General features: G+C 52.9%; 1 protein-coding gene across 2 annotated transcripts; it reads right to left on the bottom strand.

Annotated features, from left to right (window-relative positions):
- Window positions 1-5,839: 5,839 nt before the first annotated feature.
- CLK2 (CDC like kinase 2) lies at window positions 5,840-13,612 on the bottom strand. 2 transcript variants are annotated; one of them, XM_075330296.1, is made up of 13 exons: window positions 13,463-13,612; window positions 9,751-9,926; window positions 9,378-9,597; window positions 8,123-8,216; window positions 7,711-7,777; window positions 7,520-7,636; window positions 7,277-7,443; window positions 7,103-7,197; window positions 6,866-6,995; window positions 6,708-6,790; window positions 6,561-6,640; window positions 6,394-6,484; window positions 5,840-6,287 (listed from the first exon to the last, which is right to left on the bottom strand). In XM_075330296.1, the coding sequence occupies exons 2-13, from the start codon at window positions 9,924-9,926 to the stop codon at window positions 6,105-6,107; spliced, it is 1,503 nt and encodes a 500-aa protein (XP_075186411.1). In that variant the 5' UTR covers window positions 13,463-13,612; the 3' UTR covers window positions 5,840-6,104. The 2 variants fall into 2 exon arrangements, with proteins under 2 accessions (XP_075186411.1, XP_075186412.1); XM_075330297.1 differs by having other exon boundaries at window positions 6,866-6,992.
- Between the last annotated feature and the right edge of the window lie 4,265 nt (window positions 13,613-17,877).

The raw sequence follows: 17,877 nt of genomic DNA, 5'->3' as shown, positions 1-17,877 counted from the left end.
ACCACGAACAAGTTGGAGTAAAAACCGTGACCCCGTTGCTGAAGAGGAACAGGGATCACCACTCCTTCCGCCTTCAGAGTGCACACCGCCTGCAGAAGAGCCTCGGCTCTGTCGGGGGGCGGAGATGTTCTGAAGAAACGAGTCGGAGGACGAGAGCTGAACTCTATCCTGTAACCTTGAGATAGAATGTCTCTCACCCATCGGTCTTTTACTTGTGGCAGCCAGGCGTCGCAAAAGCGGGAGAGCCTGCCACCGACCGAGGATGCGGTTTGAGGAGGCCGAAAGTCATGAGGAGGCCGCTTTGGGAGCGGTTCCTCCGGCGGTCTTTTTAGGACGTGACTTAGACCGCCATGCATCGGAGTTCCTCTGACCTTTCTGAGGCCTTTTGGACGAGGAAAATTGAGACCTGCCCGCAGTCCGAAAGGACCGAAACCTCGATTGTACCTGCCGTGGTTGAGGTCTGTTTGGTTTGGACTGGGGTAAGGATGAATCCTTTCCCTTGGATTGTTTAATGATTTCATCCAATCGCTCACCAAACAAGCGGTCGCCAGACAATGGCAAACCGGTTAAGAACTTTTTGGAAGCAGAGTCTGCCTTCCATTCACGTAGCCACATGGCCCTGCGGAGTACCACCGAATTGGCGGATGCCACCGCCGTACGGCTCGCCGAGTCCAGGATAGCATTAATGGCGTAGGACGCAAACGCCGACGCCCGAGTGGTTAAGGACACCACTTGCGGGGCAGATGTACGTGTTACTGCATTAATCTGCGCCTGACAAGCTGAGATAGCTTGGAGTGCCCATACGGCTGCCAATGTTGGAGCAAAAGACGCGCCGATAGCTTCATAGATGGATTTCAACCATAGTTCCATCTGTCTGTCAGTGGCATCTTTGAGTGAAGCCCCATCTTCCACTGCAACTATGGATCTAGCCGCCAGTCTGGAGATTGGAGGATCCACCTTAGGACACTGAGTCCAGTCCTTGACAACCTCGGGGGGGAAGGGATAACGTGTGTCCTTAAGGCGCTTGGAAAAACGCTTGTCTGGACAGTCTCGGTTTTTCTGGATTGCCTCTCTGAAGTCAGAGTGATCCAGAAACATATTTAATGTACGCTTGGGAAACCTGAAACGGAATTTCTCCTGAGAATCAGACTCCTCAATTGGAGGAGCTGGGGGAGAAATATCCAACACCTGATTGATGGTCGCTATAAGGTCATTCACTACTGCGTCACCTTCAGGTGTATCTAGGTTGAGAGCGGCTTCAGGATCAGAATCCTGATCTGTTACCTCCGCTTCATCCTCCAGAGAGTCCTCCTGCTGGGACCCTGAACAGTGTGATGAAGTGGAGGGAATTTCCCAGCGACCCCGCTTGGGCGGCCTGGGACTGCGGTCCGTGTCAGAGACCTCACCCTGGGACCTATGGGTTACCCCAGGGGCACTTTGCTGTTCCAATTGAGGGGGACCAGGGGTCAAGGATTGGACAGTGCCCGGGGCCTGAATCACCGGTCTGGACTGCAATGCTTCCAGTATTTTAGCAGACCATTTATCCATACTCTCAGACAGTTTGTCAGCAAAGGCTGCAAACTCCGTCCCCGTCACCTGGACAGTGGTAGCAGGTGGTTCCACCTGGGCCACCAGTCGCAGAGGCTCCGGCTGAGTAAGTGCCACAGGGGCCGAGCATTGCACACAATGAGGGTCAGTGGAACCTGCCGGTAGTACAGCTGTACAAGAGGTACAGGTTGCAAAGTACGCCTGTGCTTTGGCACCCTTGCTTTTTGCGGATGACATGTTGTCTCCTCTGAGAACAACCAGGAGGGTATATAGCCAAAAATCAACAGAGCGACCGTACAGTGCAAATGTATAGCCTATAAGCCTATATATATATACACTTCGGCACTCAGTGGGGCCAGCACCACAGGTGCTGCTTACCGACCGCTCAGAGCGGTTGTGTGATCACCAGATTCCCTGCCTGGGTCTCCCTGTGTTGTCTCTCCTCTCCAGCGTCTGAATCGCTGACAGGAATGGCTGCCGGCGTTCTGTGGGGAGGAGGGGACCGTGGGCGTGCCCAAGAAAAGTGCGGGAATCTAGTGCCCCAGTGTACTGAGTGAGGAGGGAGGAGGATACTAATGTATGCTCCAGCCCTCAGCGCTGACGATCTGTGCAGCGTCCCGCCCTTCCCCTGACTGGCAGGCCTGTGGGCGGGAATATACGACACTAGGCCGCAGAAGCCGGGGACTAAAGTTATAAGCGCGGCCGGCAATAAGCGCGGCCGCGCGGTAGTCCCCGGCGCACTAACACACCCAGCAGTGCTGCAGTGTGTATGGCACAAGCGCTCCATGCGCGGTAGTCCCCGGCGCACTAACACACCCAGCAGTGCTGCAATGTGTATGGCACAAGCGCTCCATGCGCGGTCCCCACGGGGACACAGAGTACCTCATAGTAGCAGGGCCTTGTCCCTGACGATACCCAGCTCCTATCCAGCAGATTCCCAGGGGCTGCGGAGGGAGCACGGTCCCAGTGCCTGGAGACCGATCCGGATCCCACTTCACCCAGGGCCCATTAAGGGATGGGGAAGGAAAACAGCATGTGGCTCCTGCCTGTGTACCCGCAATGGGTACCTCAACCTTAACAACACCGCCGACAAAGTGGGGTGAGAAGGGAGCATGCTGGGGGCCCTGTTATGGGCCCTCTTTTCTTCCATCCGACCTAGTCAGCAGCTGCTGCTGACCAAGCTGTGGAGCTATGCGTGGATGTCTGCCTCCTTCGCACAAAGCATAAAAACTGAGGAGCCCGTGAGGCACGGGGGGTGTATAGGCAGAAGGGGAGGGGCTTTACACTTTTAGTGTAATACTTTGTGTGGCCTCCGGAGGCATAGCTATACACCCAATTGTCTGGGTCTCCCAATGGAGCGACAAAGAAACATACCGTACTGCGGGACCCGTAGCTGTGACGTCAGGGGTTCACCCCAGTTCAATCTGATCACTGCAGCTCTGCCTGCACTCAGAGCTGGCAGTCATGCTGTATGGCCGCTCGCTGCACAGAACAGGGATGTAGCTGAGCTGAATCGTCGTGAGAACTTGTGTGAATTATGTTGGACTTGCAGGGTTGTTTAGGGGTTAATAAAGTGGTGAAATTGGGGCTTTTTATTTTAAGTAAAGGATATTTTTAGCGTTACTTTCACTTATAGATTGTGATGTGGGGTGTCTCAGACACCTGACATCATTAACCTAGGGCTTAGTGGCAGCTATGGGCTGCCATTAACCCCCTATTACCCCGATTGCCCTGGTGCTATGGCAATCGGAAAGAGCTAGGTCCAGCGCCAGAAATGGCGCATCTTATGGATGCGCCACTTCTGGGGCGGCTGTGGGCTGCTATTGTTAGGCTGGAAGGGTCAAATAACAATGGCCCTTCCCACCCTAATAATATCAGTCCCCAGTTGTGTGCTGCACCTTGGCTGGTATTAGAAAAATGGGGGAACCCCACGTCTTTTTTTTTTTCTTAAAAAAAAAAAAAAGTGTGGGATCCCCCTCTATTTTTCATAATCAGCAAAAGGTACAGCAAACAGCTGAGGGTTGCAGCCTGCAGTTGCTGTTCCTGTGCTGGATATGATAAAGCCCCCCCACCCCCCCCCCTTTATCATAAGAACATATTTAATCTATAAGAAAGAATAGAACACATAAATAACAATAGCTTGATAGAGGGATAGCCAGCTTGGCTAGTAGTTTAATTTTTGGGAGGTAGGAAAAGTATGTGAGGTCCCTCCCACCCCCCCTTTTTTTTTTTCTACTCTACACCCGCCCCCCCCCCCCAAATTAAAAAAACAAAATAAACTAGCCAAGCTGGCTCCCTCTTTCAAGCTGTTCTGTTATTTATGTATTGTGTTCTTATTTAATCTATATGTTCTTAGAATCTATCCATCTAGCTATCCTATTTTTTTTATCTCATCTATTCTAGCTATCAATCCTATCCTATCATATTTTGTTTCTCCTTTAAAAAAATGCAGCACCACAAACGCATCTACATTACAAGTTGTTTTTTTTTTTTAATTTCTAGGCTCTATGACAAGGTCCAGTTTTGGTTGCAGTTTGTGTGCAGAAAAAAAACTGCAGCATGATCATGTAGCCTAAGGGTCAGGTTTGGGGATGGCACATGACAGTGGGGCATCACAGGGGTCAGGTTTGCAGAAGTCACATTATGAGGAACTTCAGGGGTCAGGTTTGGAGGTGTCACATCATAGTGGGGAACCATAAGGGTCAGGTTTTGGGAAGGGGAGCTCACATGACAGTGGGGAACCTCAGGGATTAAGTTCATCGGAAGGGTCACATGATAGTAGGGAATCACAAAGGTTGCGTTTGTGTGTCACATGACAACAGGGTTCATCAGGGGTAAGGTTTGGAGGAGTCGCATGACAGTGAGGAAACCGGTGTCCGGTTCATAAGGGGGTGAACAATGGGATACTACCGGGGGTCATGATTTTGGAGGAGTCACAGGAGAATGGAGAACCACAGGGGCCAGGATTTTGGAGGTGTCACGACAGCAGGAAACCATAGGGGTCAGGTTTAGAAAAGGAATGCACACCAGTGACTATGCAAGGGGAATACATGTAATAGCAGAAACTGCTGTGTGAATACTGACATGAAAAATCCAATAGCTATATGCAAGAGTGAAAATGTGAAAAATGGAATCTGCATTACTGCCATGAACATATGAATCAAGAGAAATTTAGCTACTGAATTGATCAATGCAATAGAGCCCCAACACTACGCCAAAGTATTTCTCTACGTTGGGGTCCCTAGCTTGTGTGTGTCCTCTCATGCAGTTAAAAAAAAAAACTACCGTGTATGGGAAGCTGAGACCCAGGCTATATATACGTATCATGTGGACTGGCAATAGGTGTGAGTGGGGTGGGTTCTCAAACGAAAAACTACTAATAGAATGGAGTTCCAAACGTTATTCCCGATTTGTTAGTAGTTTTTCGTTTGTGAACCCACCCCACTCACACCTATTGCCAGTCCACATGATACGTATATATAGCCTGGGTCTCAGCTTCCCATACACGGTAGGTTTTTTTAACTGCATGAGAGGACACACACAAGCTAGGGACCCCAACGTAGAGAAATTCTTTGGCGTAGTGTTGGGGCTCTATTGCATTGATCAATTCAGTAGCTAAATTTCTCTTGATTCATATGTTCATGGCAGTAATGCAGATTTCATTTGTCACATTTTCACTCTTACATATAGCTATTGGATTTTTCATGTCAGTATTCACACAGCAGTTTCTGCTATTTCATGTATTCCCCTTACATAGTCACTGGTGTGCATACCTTATCTCCATATAGTGATTTTTTTTAGGCTTTTGCACCCAGTTCAGACTTAGAATGGTGTTCCAAACGTTATTCCTTATTTGTTAGGTTTAGAAAAGGAGGCACATGACAACGGGGCACAACAATGGTCAGGTTTGGAGGAGGCACATGACAGTGAGGAACCACAGGAGTCAGGTTATTGGGGGGCGGGGTGTTAGGTCACTTGACAGTGTGGAACCACCACAGAGGTTAGGTTTGCAGGAGTCCCATGATAGTAGTGAACAACCTCAGGGGTAAGGTTTGGAGGAGGCGGCACATGACAGCCAGGTACTATAGGGGTCAAGCTCGGAGGAGACATGATAGCGAGGTACCGCCTGTGGTACCCGGCTGCTCGGAAAGGTCTCCAGTGGCATTGTGAGGTTTTGCCACGGTGTGATGACCCAATTAGGGGTCCTCACCTTCCTCTGCATCTACACATGAGTACTTCAGGTGGAACTTGTTCCTGTCATCAGAGCTGCAGGATGCATCACCACATCACGTACAAACAGTTTGTGTTTATTTCTCACAAATCACTGTACAAAACATTTTATATAAAACCAGTGCGAGGTGTCGCCCGCTGCCGTAACACTGACATTATAAATTACCGGAGCCCTGTACAGTGCGGCCGCCCACTAGCAGCACGCTCAGCTATGTACACAGCAGGCTCACTCGCCCCTGTACAATATATATATATATATATTTAGACTATTTCACATATCAACAGTTCATGGCAATAGAAGAAAGCATCGGCAGAGGCTGGCGGCCTCATCGGCTTATGTCCCGGCCAATGTCCCAGTGCTTGGATGCGTGGTCGCTCTTGAGCGGGCTGAAGAAGGAGTGTTTCAGCGCATGAGAAAGCGTGCAGCGTTTGGACGGCTCATACTCCAGCATGGCTTCGATCAGCTCGAACAGCTGGTGGTGCTCCTCCGTGTCACACAGCATGTACCTCTGTAAGGAAGGGACACGTCAGAATACTCACAGCCCACCCACCATGGCCATCAGTTCAGGAGACACTTAGCCTCTGAACCCGAGCAGATACCACGGCCTTCCTTACCCTCAGGGGCTTACAGTTGTCACGCACGTATCTGCCTGCTGACGTGCTATCGTCCCAGTCCAGACGGTTGTGGTAGAAGTATTTTTGCTTCCTGTAGAGAGGTAAGAGCAAGGTAAGAGCGCCAGCGCAGGGGAAAAGAGCGCAAGCACAATCTGCCATGTACTCACCTAGTCTTCCTGATCATTCGTGATGGTATTGGCCCCAGAATCCTCTCCATCATGGCCAGGTGCTCCCGATTGTCGTGCGTCTGCAGAGAACAGGCATTCAGTGGTAGGTACCACACGGAGGAGCAGCAGAGGAAGAACATCACGTACCTGGAACAGGGTGAAGCCCACGTAATACTCAAAGATGATGCACCCGATGCTCCAGACATCGCAGGGCTGGCTCCAGCCGAGCTCTGAGGGGGACAGAGCAGGTGATCAGCCTCAGGCACCCAGCCTCACACATACATCCTGCAGGACAAGGTACTCACCCAAAATCACCTCAGGGGCACGGTAGTGCCGTGTGGACACAATGGTACTGTGGTGCTCATGGTCAAAGGTGGCACTACCAAAATCCACCACCCGGACATCTGTGCTCTTTACACACCTTTCATCTCTCTTCTTGGGTGGAAGGAGGTCACAGGGAGAGACCACAAAAACAAATCATTAGGCAAGGCCTGAAGGACAGCGGCACGACTAGAACACAAACACAGAGCCCCGCCACCCACCTTGTCCATGTTATAGGCCAGCTCAAAGTCAGAGTTTACAAAGAGAATATTCTCCGGCTTCAGGTCCGTGTGCGTCAGCTTATTGTCATGGAGAACTGTAAAGGATAGCAGTAATAATCCACCTCTGCCCATCCAGCCCTGAATCCTCGCCCACCCCACCGGCTCAGCACTTACACTTCACCGCGTGGCACACCTGCTGAGCCATGTGCCGAACTTGGCGAATTGGGTATGGAAGGTAGTTGTTTTCCTTGAGGAAGTCAAATGTGCTGAGGCCCAGAAGCTCGAAGGAGAGGCACATGTGTCCATGATAGTCAAACCAGTCAAACATCCGGACGCAGAGGCTGCAGAGAGGACAGGACGGGTCACAAGCACAACCTCCACCAGTGGGGGAGCCAGCGGCAGGGAGCAAACACTTACTGCGTATTATCTGGATCCTTCTCGTTAATCTTCTCCAGAACATTTATCTCTAATCGTGCCGCCTCCTTGTATTTTTCAACATTTTTGATAATTTTCAAAGCCACTCGAATACCTCCTCTGTGGACAGAAAATTATTAGATCAGAGAAGCCAGGTGACGTTATGGGAGCGGAGCCTTCCCCCAAGAACTCACCTCCGGTGGTCTACACACTGCACCACTCGGCCAAACGTCCCCTCTCCGAGAGTACTGATAATCTCATCTGTGAGGGGAAGCAGAGAAGCCAGGGTAAGTAAGAGCCTGGAGACCCCCGGAGATAGCCAGTGAAAGGCAGTAATATATATATTAATATATAAATATATCAGGCTGGGCATGGAGCCATAAGTTACTCTAACTTCCTGCCCTCCGACTAACAATACAGAACACTAGATAACAAGGAGGCTTAATGAGAAGAAAGGAGGAAGAGGAAGAGGAGGAGGAGGAAGGGGCTTCTGTGTCTTTACAGTAAAACTCAAATCAACACAAAAGACAGACAGGTCTGCGGCTGCGTCTCTGGGGAGGGGGAGCTTAGACTAGAGAGCTAAATTATGTTACGATTTGGCTGTACATCTTTCTTGTAGCCAGTCGCCGCTGCGATAGATCAGGTGGCCCTCCACGTCGTCTTCCACACTCTTGGCCTGCCTGCTGCTCTGCCGACTCCTCTGTAGTGACCGGCCCGTCAATTCCCGGCAAAACATCACCATTCACCAGCCAATCAGATTTTCAAACCAGCGGCACATAGGTTGGTTGGTTTGGAAATTCACATTGTAGTTTGAGGTAGGAGGGTGTGCAGTAGATTCCCAGCCAATTCATACGGCACATAGGAATATATAACGATAGGGATATTGCAAGGGAACAGGTCAAGATACAAATACACTAACTCAGAAATCAGAAAATAAAGCAAAAACATTCTGCGGATGTGTATCATCATCATCATCATGTGCGACAAGCGGGAGAAACAGGAGCAAACAGTAATGGCAAGTAGAGCGCGGCAGCATCATGGTACCCATTAGCACCTCCCCCATACACCAGGCACTCTACACCCCTCTCCCCCGGGCACTCTACACCCTCCTCCCCCATACACTGGTCACTCTACACCACCCCATACACCGGGCACTCCACTAGTACATGGGGGAACTCTCACGCTCCCCCACCAAGTCTTCAAATTGGACTGGTCATCAAAAAGTGTGGCCCCCACTTGTGTGGCTGGCCATTCTCCCCTGACCCTCTTGGACATGTATGGTTGGCTCAGCTGATCATGCATGTGTACTGTTTGGGGAAAGGCTCAGTAAGCCCCTGCTAGCCCCATCTGTGGAGACCCCTCTGACCATAGTAACAAAAATTAGCTGGTGTGGAGATTCATCTGAATGACCCTCCCGGGGCGGGGGGGGGGGGGGGGGGGGGTGTTGGGATTTAATGGGACAGTCAGGAGGCACCCATACTCTGTAGGGGGCCTTAAGGTCTGGGGAGCGCTTGTTAGGCTTCCTCCTGACCACTCGCTCGGGCCATCGGATGATAGAGATGTAAGCTGCTGCCAGACCCTGAGCCCACCCATCCAATCGTCTCTATATCCAATTTGTGCATCTGCTGTGCAGAGGCACCATGCTATCAGACTGCGCGGAGCCAGCGGTGGGGACCCAGCACTACACATGCATCTACCAGCCAATATACTACTGTAATCCCACCAATACCTGCAGCCAAACCCCACAACTATCCCCTACATCACAGCGCGGGAGAATGGGGGGGGGGGACGGGACACTTACCCCATCTTGCTTTAAAGTAGAAAGGGGGGGGGGTAGAGGGATGAACGGCAGGACACTCACCGAGGAGGACTGGCTATAAGACCTTGTCCTACGCTTCCTGCGCTTCTGCTTGCGCCGGCTGCTCTTGCAGCTCTCGTCTCGGGATCGGTGGTAGTCATAGGAGTGGCGGTAATCTGCCTCGTAGTACACATCACCCCGCTCCCTGCTGTATCCGTTCCGTCTGTAGTTCTCACAGTATCTGCGATCGTAGGCCCGTCTGTCCGAAGAGCGCTCGTCATAGCTGGACAAGACAAACCAACACAATGAGGTGCCGAGGAGGGGAGCAGAGGAGACGCGGGCACAAAGCTGGAGGATGCGAAGGAACAAGGAGGCACGGTGCAGGCATGCGGCCAGCTTTTGGCGGACCCTCCTATGCACAAGGCTGGCACGTTACCTTCGGGACCTCTCGTGATAACTGTCTCCATGTCTGTAGCGGCGGTCACGTCCTCGGCCACTGCTGCTGGACCTCGACCTGCTCCTTCTCCGTCTGTGCTTTCGGCTTCTGTAGCGCTCATGGTAGCTTCCCCTGCTGCCTCTTTCAGATGAGCGGTACCGTCTGGAGTGCGGCATCTGGAGGGAGGAAACATGCACGGTCATCAGTGGCGCCATCTCAGACTGTGACCCCCGACCTTCCCTGTAGCCTGTGAGGAGAGCAGTGTACGCTATATGGCAAAGGGATATGAGGCCTCCGACCTCTGTGTGTACAGACCCTGCGAACACCTGCCTGGCAGCAGGAAGAGGATCGGGCACCAGGAGAGCGGCTCTGTACTGCCACCATGGGGTCACCATACCAACTGTATCTGCACCCTCTATATCCCGCTCCCCTGCCCGTATGTCACCTCTTTTGATATCATGATACCCTCCGTATCACACTCCTCTTTGTTGTATCCTGCTCCCCTGTATCCCACGCTGCTTCCCGCTCTGCCCCAGTTGTAACCCGCTCCCCTTGGTCGTATCTCACCCCATTCCTAGTATCCAGCACCCCTAAGGCTATGTGCCCACGTTGCGTTTTTTTTCTTGCGTTAACGCTGCGTTTTGAACTGTAGTGTTTCAGTGCCAAATTGCATACGTTCTGCTTCCCCAGCAAAGTCTATGAGAAGTCCGAAAATTCAATGCGCACGCTGCATTTTTAAATGCAGCGTTTTGGATGCCAAAAATAGCTGAGGAAAAAAAAGCAGCATGTCACCACTTTTGTGCGTTGTAGCTGCATTCTCCACCCATTGAAATCAATGATGTGGGTCACTTGGACTGCAGTTTTGTTGCGTTCCGCATGCTTTTTTGACAAGAAAAACGCAGGTCTTTTCAGTCCTCTCTCTGTCATGTCAGTCAATCTCTCTCTCTGTCGGTTGGTCTCTCTGTCCGTCGGTCAGTCTCTCCACTCTCTCATACTCACCGATCTCCAGCGCGGCGCTGCACGGCTGTCACAAAGCTCCAGCGGCTTTTCCTCTTTTGAAAATGCCGGCCGCTCATTATTCTCTCTTGTATTCACTGCTTTCCCCGCCCATCTACGATTGGTTGCAGTCAGACACGGCCCCACGCTGAGTGACAGCTGTCTCACTGCAACCAATCACAGCTGCCAGTGGGCGGATCTATATCGTGCAGTAAAATAAACAAATAAGAAAAAAAAACGGCGTGCAGACCCCCCCCCCCCTATTTTGATACCAGCCAGGGTAAAGCCACACGGCTGAAGGCTGGTATTCTCAGGATGGGGAACTCCACGTTATGGGGAGCCCCCCAGCCTAACAATATCAGCCAGCAGCCGCACGGAATTGCCGCATCCATTAGATGCGACAGCCCCGGGACTCTACCAGGCTCATCCCAAATTGCCCTGGTGCGGTGGCAATGAGGGTAATAAGGAGTTAATGGCAGTCCACAGCTGCCACTAAGTCCTAGGTTAATCATGGCAGGCGTCTCCCCGAGATACCTTCCACGATTAACCTGTAAGTTAAAGAAAATAAACACATACACCCGGAAAAATCCTTTATTTGGAAAAGACAAAAAAAAAAACACCCTCTTTCACCACTTTAATTGCCAAATACACCTCCAGGTCCGACGTAATCCACACGAGGTCCCGCGATGCATCCAGCTCTGCTACATGAAGCTGACAGGAGCAGCCACAGACCGCTCTCTATCGGCTACACACAGCAACTGAAGTGAGCCACACGATCAGCGATGACGTCACTCAGGTTACTCGCGGCCACCACTGTATCCTCCAACTGTGACAGGAAGTCGCCCGAGTGACTGAAGTGATCAGCGGTGCCGTCACTCAGGTTACCCGCGGCCACCGCTCTCAGGTGGAGGACTCCAGCTGTGGCCGCGGGTAACCTGAGTGATGGCACCGCTGATCGCGCTGCTCACTTCAGTCACTCAGGGGCTTTGCGGTCACCGGTGAGTCCTTCCCGGGTGACTGCTAATCAGGAAGCGACACACAGAGTCGGGGGATGACAATGAAGTCGGGTGAAGTTCATCCGAGTTCATTCTCATCGCGCGACTGTCTGCCGTCAGCGGGCATGTAGCAGAGCTGAATTGCCGAGGGACCGCACTGTCCAAAACGCATGCAAAACTTATGGAAAATGCATCCAAAATACATGTGTTTTGGATGCATTTTTTTTTTTTTTTTTTACTAAACGCAGTGTTTACATTTGTCCAGTCTGCCAGAAGGTGCGTTCTTTTCCGCACTGCACAGAACGCAACGTGGGCACATAGCCTAAGACTTATCCCTTCTCCCCAGATCCCGCTGACCCCCTACTCGCCGTATCTCGTTCCAAAGTTTCCACGCTCCCCTCGAACGTATCCTCCTTCATATCCCCTAGGTCATTAGCTGCTGACCCTCCCCACCTCCCGTTTCCCACCGCAGTCGTATCCCGTTCCCCTACCCCTAGGATCCCAAAACTACCCCCCCAGTATCCCACACCCAAGTAGTTTCCCACCTCCCCATATCCCGCTCCCTCGGTCATATCCAGCTACCTCCCTCCCCCCAATATCCAACTCCAAAATTCACCCCACATCACACTGCCCTCCCCCAGTATCCCACACCAGTTATTTCCCCCCTTCCGCTGCAAAATTCCCCCGTATCCAGATCCCCACACCCCGTAACCTGCTTCCCTCAGTCATATCCACCTCCCCTACACTCCCCTCTCCCCCGTATCCTTCTCTCCCCTGGCCGTATCCCACTCAACCCTACACCCGTATCGTCTGGCTAATATCCCATTCCCTGACCCCCTCCCATCCCACTCCCCCCTTCCCGTGCCCCTGTATCCCACACCCCCATATCACGCTCCCACCACTTGTATCCTACTCTGCCCCACAGCCCCCCCGGTCATATCCCGACCCCCTTCCCATGTATTTCCAAGATCATATTTCCATCCGCCCCCCTCCTCTTGTTACCGCTCCCTCCTTGGTCATATCTCTCCTCGCGTGTATCTCGCTACCACCCCCCCATGCCTGCGCACGCCCCCCTCGAATCTCACTCCATTCTCTCCCGCTTGTATCCCCACTCACCACCCCCCACTATCATCAATGGTATCCCGCTGCCCTCACTCGATACCCCCGATCCCACTCCCCTCCATCTTATCCCTCCATCCCCATACCAAACTCGCCTCCACATCTTATCCCCCCATCCCCGTACCCCACTCGCCTCCACCCCATTCCTTGTTCGTATCCCCTCCACCCAATTCCGTCCCCCTATTCCCCCCCCACTCAGATCTCCTCCCACCACTTAAATCCACAATCCCTTCAATCGTCTAATCCCCCATTCCATACTCAAACCCCATCCCTTCTATCGTCTACTTTACCGTCCCCTCTCCACCCACTCATGCCCCCCCTTACTCGTATCCCCCCTGCCCCCACTCATAACCTTCCGTCCCCTTCTCCCCTCGGCTGCCCCGCATATAATGTACATATCCAGATCTCCTATGTGACCAGATGATGACATATTCTGGAGAGAACACGGGATATTCCCCTTCTCTGCCCCTCATCACAACTGGCTGATGGGAGCGGCCGCCATTTTGTGCCCCGTCTCCTGGCTCAGCTGCCGCCATCTTACAGGACGGCTGTTAGGGCCGCCCGCTTCCTCCCGGAGCTCCCGCCGCACCGGGCCCGCTCACCGCTCTCGCAGCCAGGCCGGTTCTCTTGTCCCACAAGAAGTCCGTGTTTGCGGTGGGTGAGTGCGGCGCTGCCGACGCCTCTCCCGCTCCTCCGTCTGTTCTGCGGAAGCTCGTCCCCGACAGACACCGCTCACGAGCACGTCAGTATGCGACTTGCCACGTCACTACCAGCCGCTCCACCTATTGGCTAGCCTTCCTGCGAGCATGGGAATGGGCGGGACCGACTCCAGCTGGACGCTTCTGTGACAGACGTAGACGCCAGCGCCGCCATCTTGTGTACTGGAGTCTGTGCTACGTCACGTGCAGAGGGCGTGCACTTCTTATGGAGGCTCTGACGCCCCCCACTGTGACCCCATAACTGTACATCATATGTGTCTATGTGTGCAGGGCGTGCACTTATTATGGGCGCTCTGAACCCCCACTGTGACCTCATAAGTGCACATCATATGTGTCTGTGCTGAGGGCATGCACTTATTATGGGGGCTCTGTCCCCCCACTGTGACCCCGTAACTGTACATCATATGTGTCTATGTGTGTGTGGCGCCCTGGACAAGCCAGGGGCCACAGAGCACAACACCAACACACCCCACACTCCCGGTCAGGCACACCGAAGTCAGACACAAAACCCTTGTTGCCTTCCTCCAGGGGCTGATGTCCACACCAGGGGGTGGGCTAGGCGGTTGGTCCCGCCCACCGAGGAGTTCACAGCCCTGGAGGCGGGAAAACCAGGCAGATTAGTTGTGGAGGTTGAAGTAGAAGGAGGAAAGTGGTAAAAGAGCAGCCTGAAGTTGGTCCAGGTGTGTGGCCCGGACAGATCAGCAAGATTGGCAGACGGTGGTGACCGTCTGCGGGAGTGGCCTATTCGAGTTACCGTAAAGACCGTGGACGGGCGGTGGCCCGGCGGTACAGGACCGGTACACAAAGAGAAGCCAGCACCATCTGGCAGGGGCTTTTCGGACCCCGGCAAGGCGGGGACCTCCTGGGTTTCCAAACAGTCAAGTCCCGACAGAAGGCAACAGTCCAACCAACAGAGGGAGACACCGCCAAGGCAACCTTTTCTCAGGGCCAGCGCCTGCAGGCAAAGAGGGGCTCCTCCAGCCCATATCCAAGCTGGGGAGCGGGTTACCGGTGGGAACCCATCGGAACCATCAACCGTACTTAGGTGCAGGGAAAGGCAGTCACCATCAACCTGCCGGGAGAAACCACACCGCAGCCGTCTGTGGGACCCGTCCATCCAGCCGAGTGTTTTACTGAGAACTGTGTCTTCATCATTGGGCTGAGTGAGTACCACCGTGCCGTGCGGCACAGCGCTGCCCCTGCGACCCTGCACCTCGCCAGGCCCCGTAACCCGCCTGCCATCCATCCCTACCCCATCACCGGGCCCCGGGACAACCAACCCCCTACCCACGGAGGGGAGAACTAACAACAAAGCTGCTCCCTGTCACCGCTCCCGGGATCCCCGTCCAGAGCAGCGGTGGTGTCACCATTATCACCACAGCCGTGGGTGGCGTCACGGACAATAAATCCCCACAAACAATCCAATCCCCTTTTCACTCACGGGCGAGGAACGCCGCTCGAGTCCCCGGGATCCAGCCCACCGCTCGAGCCACCACCGAGCAGCAGCGGCCGGACCCGAGCAGTGGGAGAGCGCAGCGTCCCCTCCTCCGCCCGCGACATGTGCAGGGCGTGCACTTATTATGGGGGCTCTGACCCCCCACTGTGACCCCGTAACTGTACATCTTACAACTTATTATGGAGGTTCTGACCTCATATGTGTCTGTGTGTCATATGTGTCTATGTGTGCAGGGCGTGCACTTATTATGGGGGCTCTGAACCCCCACTGTGACCCCATAACTGTACATCATATGTGTCTATGTGTGCAGGGCATGCACTTATTATGGGGGCTCTGTCCTCCCACTGTGACCCCGTAACTGCACATCATATGTGTTACTGTGTGGATGGCGTGAACTTATTATGGAGGTTCTGACCCCACTGTGACCCCATAACTGCATGTGTGGAGGGTGTGCACTTATTATGGGGGCTCTGTTGCACCATTACTCGGTAGATATATAATATAATATAATAATATAATACAGCGAGCACCACCAGATAGTGTAAATATTACACTTGTTTTTGGAACCAAATAATGAAAGAAACAACAATACAATGTTCTGACAAGAGCGAAAACCAGGGACGTGGCGCGTATCCACCGCAGGCCCCACGGATATGGCGCATATCACTGCAGGCCCCATGGGGCAGATGGTTAACCTACTCGTTGCCGGGCCGTTGCAGGTCGGGTCAGGCGATGTCACGGGTGGCCTTGCCTGGTTCTATTGGCCCGAGACGTACAGTAAAAGGAAGGGAAAGTGGGGTGATTGGGAAAGTCTGTCATGACACCACTTGTGGTATGTGGCCAGGGAGTAGCCGCTGCTGCAGAATTCCTTGCCGGGGCAGGTCTTATGGCAGCCAGGATGGTCCCGGGTGGCATGACGGGGGTTTGCTGTCCCTTGGAAGCGTCAGAGCGTGGGGCGACGGCGTCGCTAAACAGAGTCTGAGTCAGCAACTGCGGTTCCAGATTCTTTTACTCACTGATTTAAAGCTGCACCCAGGAGCTGGTCTCTGCCGTCGGGGGCTCCAGTCAATCCCAAGCAAGTAAGGGGGCCACCACCGGTGTTTGAAGAGAGAGAGAGAGAGAGAGAGAGAGTGTGTGTCCTTTTCCTAGGATGTCCCCCTCAGCAGTTAGGAACCCGGGCTGAGCTCCCACTCCAAGCCCAGGGCCTAGTGAAGTCCAAGAGTTCCAGAAGTGTCTTGTCAGAACTATGTTCCCGACTTGTCTGTCAGTATGAGTGTGTTGCGCCTACCTCTACCCCCAATTGTGCCCACCCCCTAGCGCAGGGGTGGGGAACCTCCGGCCCGCGGGCCGTATGCGGCCCGCCATGACCTTTTCTGCGGCCCCCGGGCACATTCCACAGTCCACAGAGCTCGGGAGGCAGCAGCGTCTTGCTTGCTGCTGGCCCTTTAAAGGGAACCAATCATCAGCATTTTCGTGTATAAGCTGCAGCCAGTGCAGTGCTGGCACTATCAGGCACAGTGTGTACATACCATCAGGGGGCAGCTCGGGTGTTTAGGCAGCGAAATACAACTTTATAAAGTTTGAAATTTCGTGCACTTTTTGATTGACGTGTGCACCTCTGCTGCTAATGTCCGGGCGTGTTATGCAGGAGTTCCCCGCCCCCCCTCCAGCCTGTTCCTCCCTCTCTCCTGATGTCCGGGCGGGTTATGCAGGAGTTCCCCGCCCCCCCTCCAGCCTGTTCCTCCCTCCCTCCCTCCGGCTGTATGTACATATCTAATCTTCAGAAACATGGCGCCGGAGTGGGCCTCTGCGCATAGCGCTTATCTCCGGCGCCATGTTTCTGAAGCCCCCGCATTACACAACTTGCTGTCTGAGAGGGCGGCGCATGCGCCCTCGTTTCTTCACAGCACGTTGTGACCGCGGGAGCGCGCGCGATTAGAACAGGACCGAACAGCTGACCGGAGGACGCGATCAGCTGGAGCTACGATGGCGTGCCGCGTCAGGACACCGGGCCAGGACAGCAGCCGCGAAGGACAACGGGACGCCAAAGGAAAATGCCACCAGCAGGATTCATCTCACTGTCCTGCAGGTATGTTTGAAGGAGGAGGAGGAAGAGGATGATAATGATGATGGAGGATGATGATGATGATGATGGAGGAGGAGGATAATGAAGGAGGAGGATAATGAGAAGGATAATGATGATGGAGGCTAATGATGATGGAGGAGGCTAATGATGATGGAGGAGGATGATAATGATGATGGAGGATGAGGATAATGATGATGGAGGAGGATAATGATAATGATGATGGAGGAGGAGGAGGATAATGATGATGGAGGAGGATAATGATGGAGGAGGAGGGTAATGAGAAGGATAATGATGATGGAGGATAATGATGATGAGGAGGATAATGATGATGGAGGATAGTGATGGAGGAGGAGGATAATGATGGAGGAGGAGGATGATGATGGAGGAGGAGGAGGAGGAGGATAATGATGATGGAGTAGGATAATAATGATGATGGATGATGGAGGAGGAGGAGGAGGATAATGAAGGAGGAGGATAATGAGAAGGATAATGATGATGGAGGAGGCTAATGATGATGGAGGATAGTGATGATGGAGGATAGTGATGGAGGAGGAGGATAATGATGGAGGAGGATGATAATGAGGAGGATAATGATGATGGAGGATAATGATGATGGAGGAGGATAATGATAATGAGGAGGATAATGATGATGGAGGAGGATAATGATGATGGAGGATGATGATGGAGGAGGATAATGATAATGAGGAGGATAATGATGATGGAGGAGGATAATGATGATGGAGGATAGTGATGGAG

This window comes from Anomaloglossus baeobatrachus, chromosome 12 (genome assembly GCF_048569485.1).
Source record: "Anomaloglossus baeobatrachus isolate aAnoBae1 chromosome 12, aAnoBae1.hap1, whole genome shotgun sequence".
Lineage (NCBI taxonomy): Eukaryota > Metazoa > Chordata > Amphibia > Anura > Aromobatidae > Anomaloglossus > Anomaloglossus baeobatrachus.
This window is presented reverse-complemented; position numbering and strand designations above follow the sequence as displayed.

What these genes read in the sequence shown, in the direction of transcription:
- CLK2 (XM_075330296.1), bottom strand. Translation starts at nt 9,926, where the DNA reads ATGCCGCACTCCAGACGGTACCGCTCATCTGAAAGAGGCAGCAGGGGA. An exon ending in TGGCCTATAACATGGACAAG is followed by an intron (nt 6,996 to 7,102) that starts GTGGGTGGCGGG and finishes CTTCCACCCAAG; the next exon opens with AAGAGAGATGAAAGGTGTGT. An exon ending in CGAATGATCAGGAAGACTAG is followed by an intron (nt 6,485 to 6,560) that starts GTGAGTACATGG and finishes ACCTCTCTACAG; the next exon opens with GAAGCAAAAATACTTCTACC.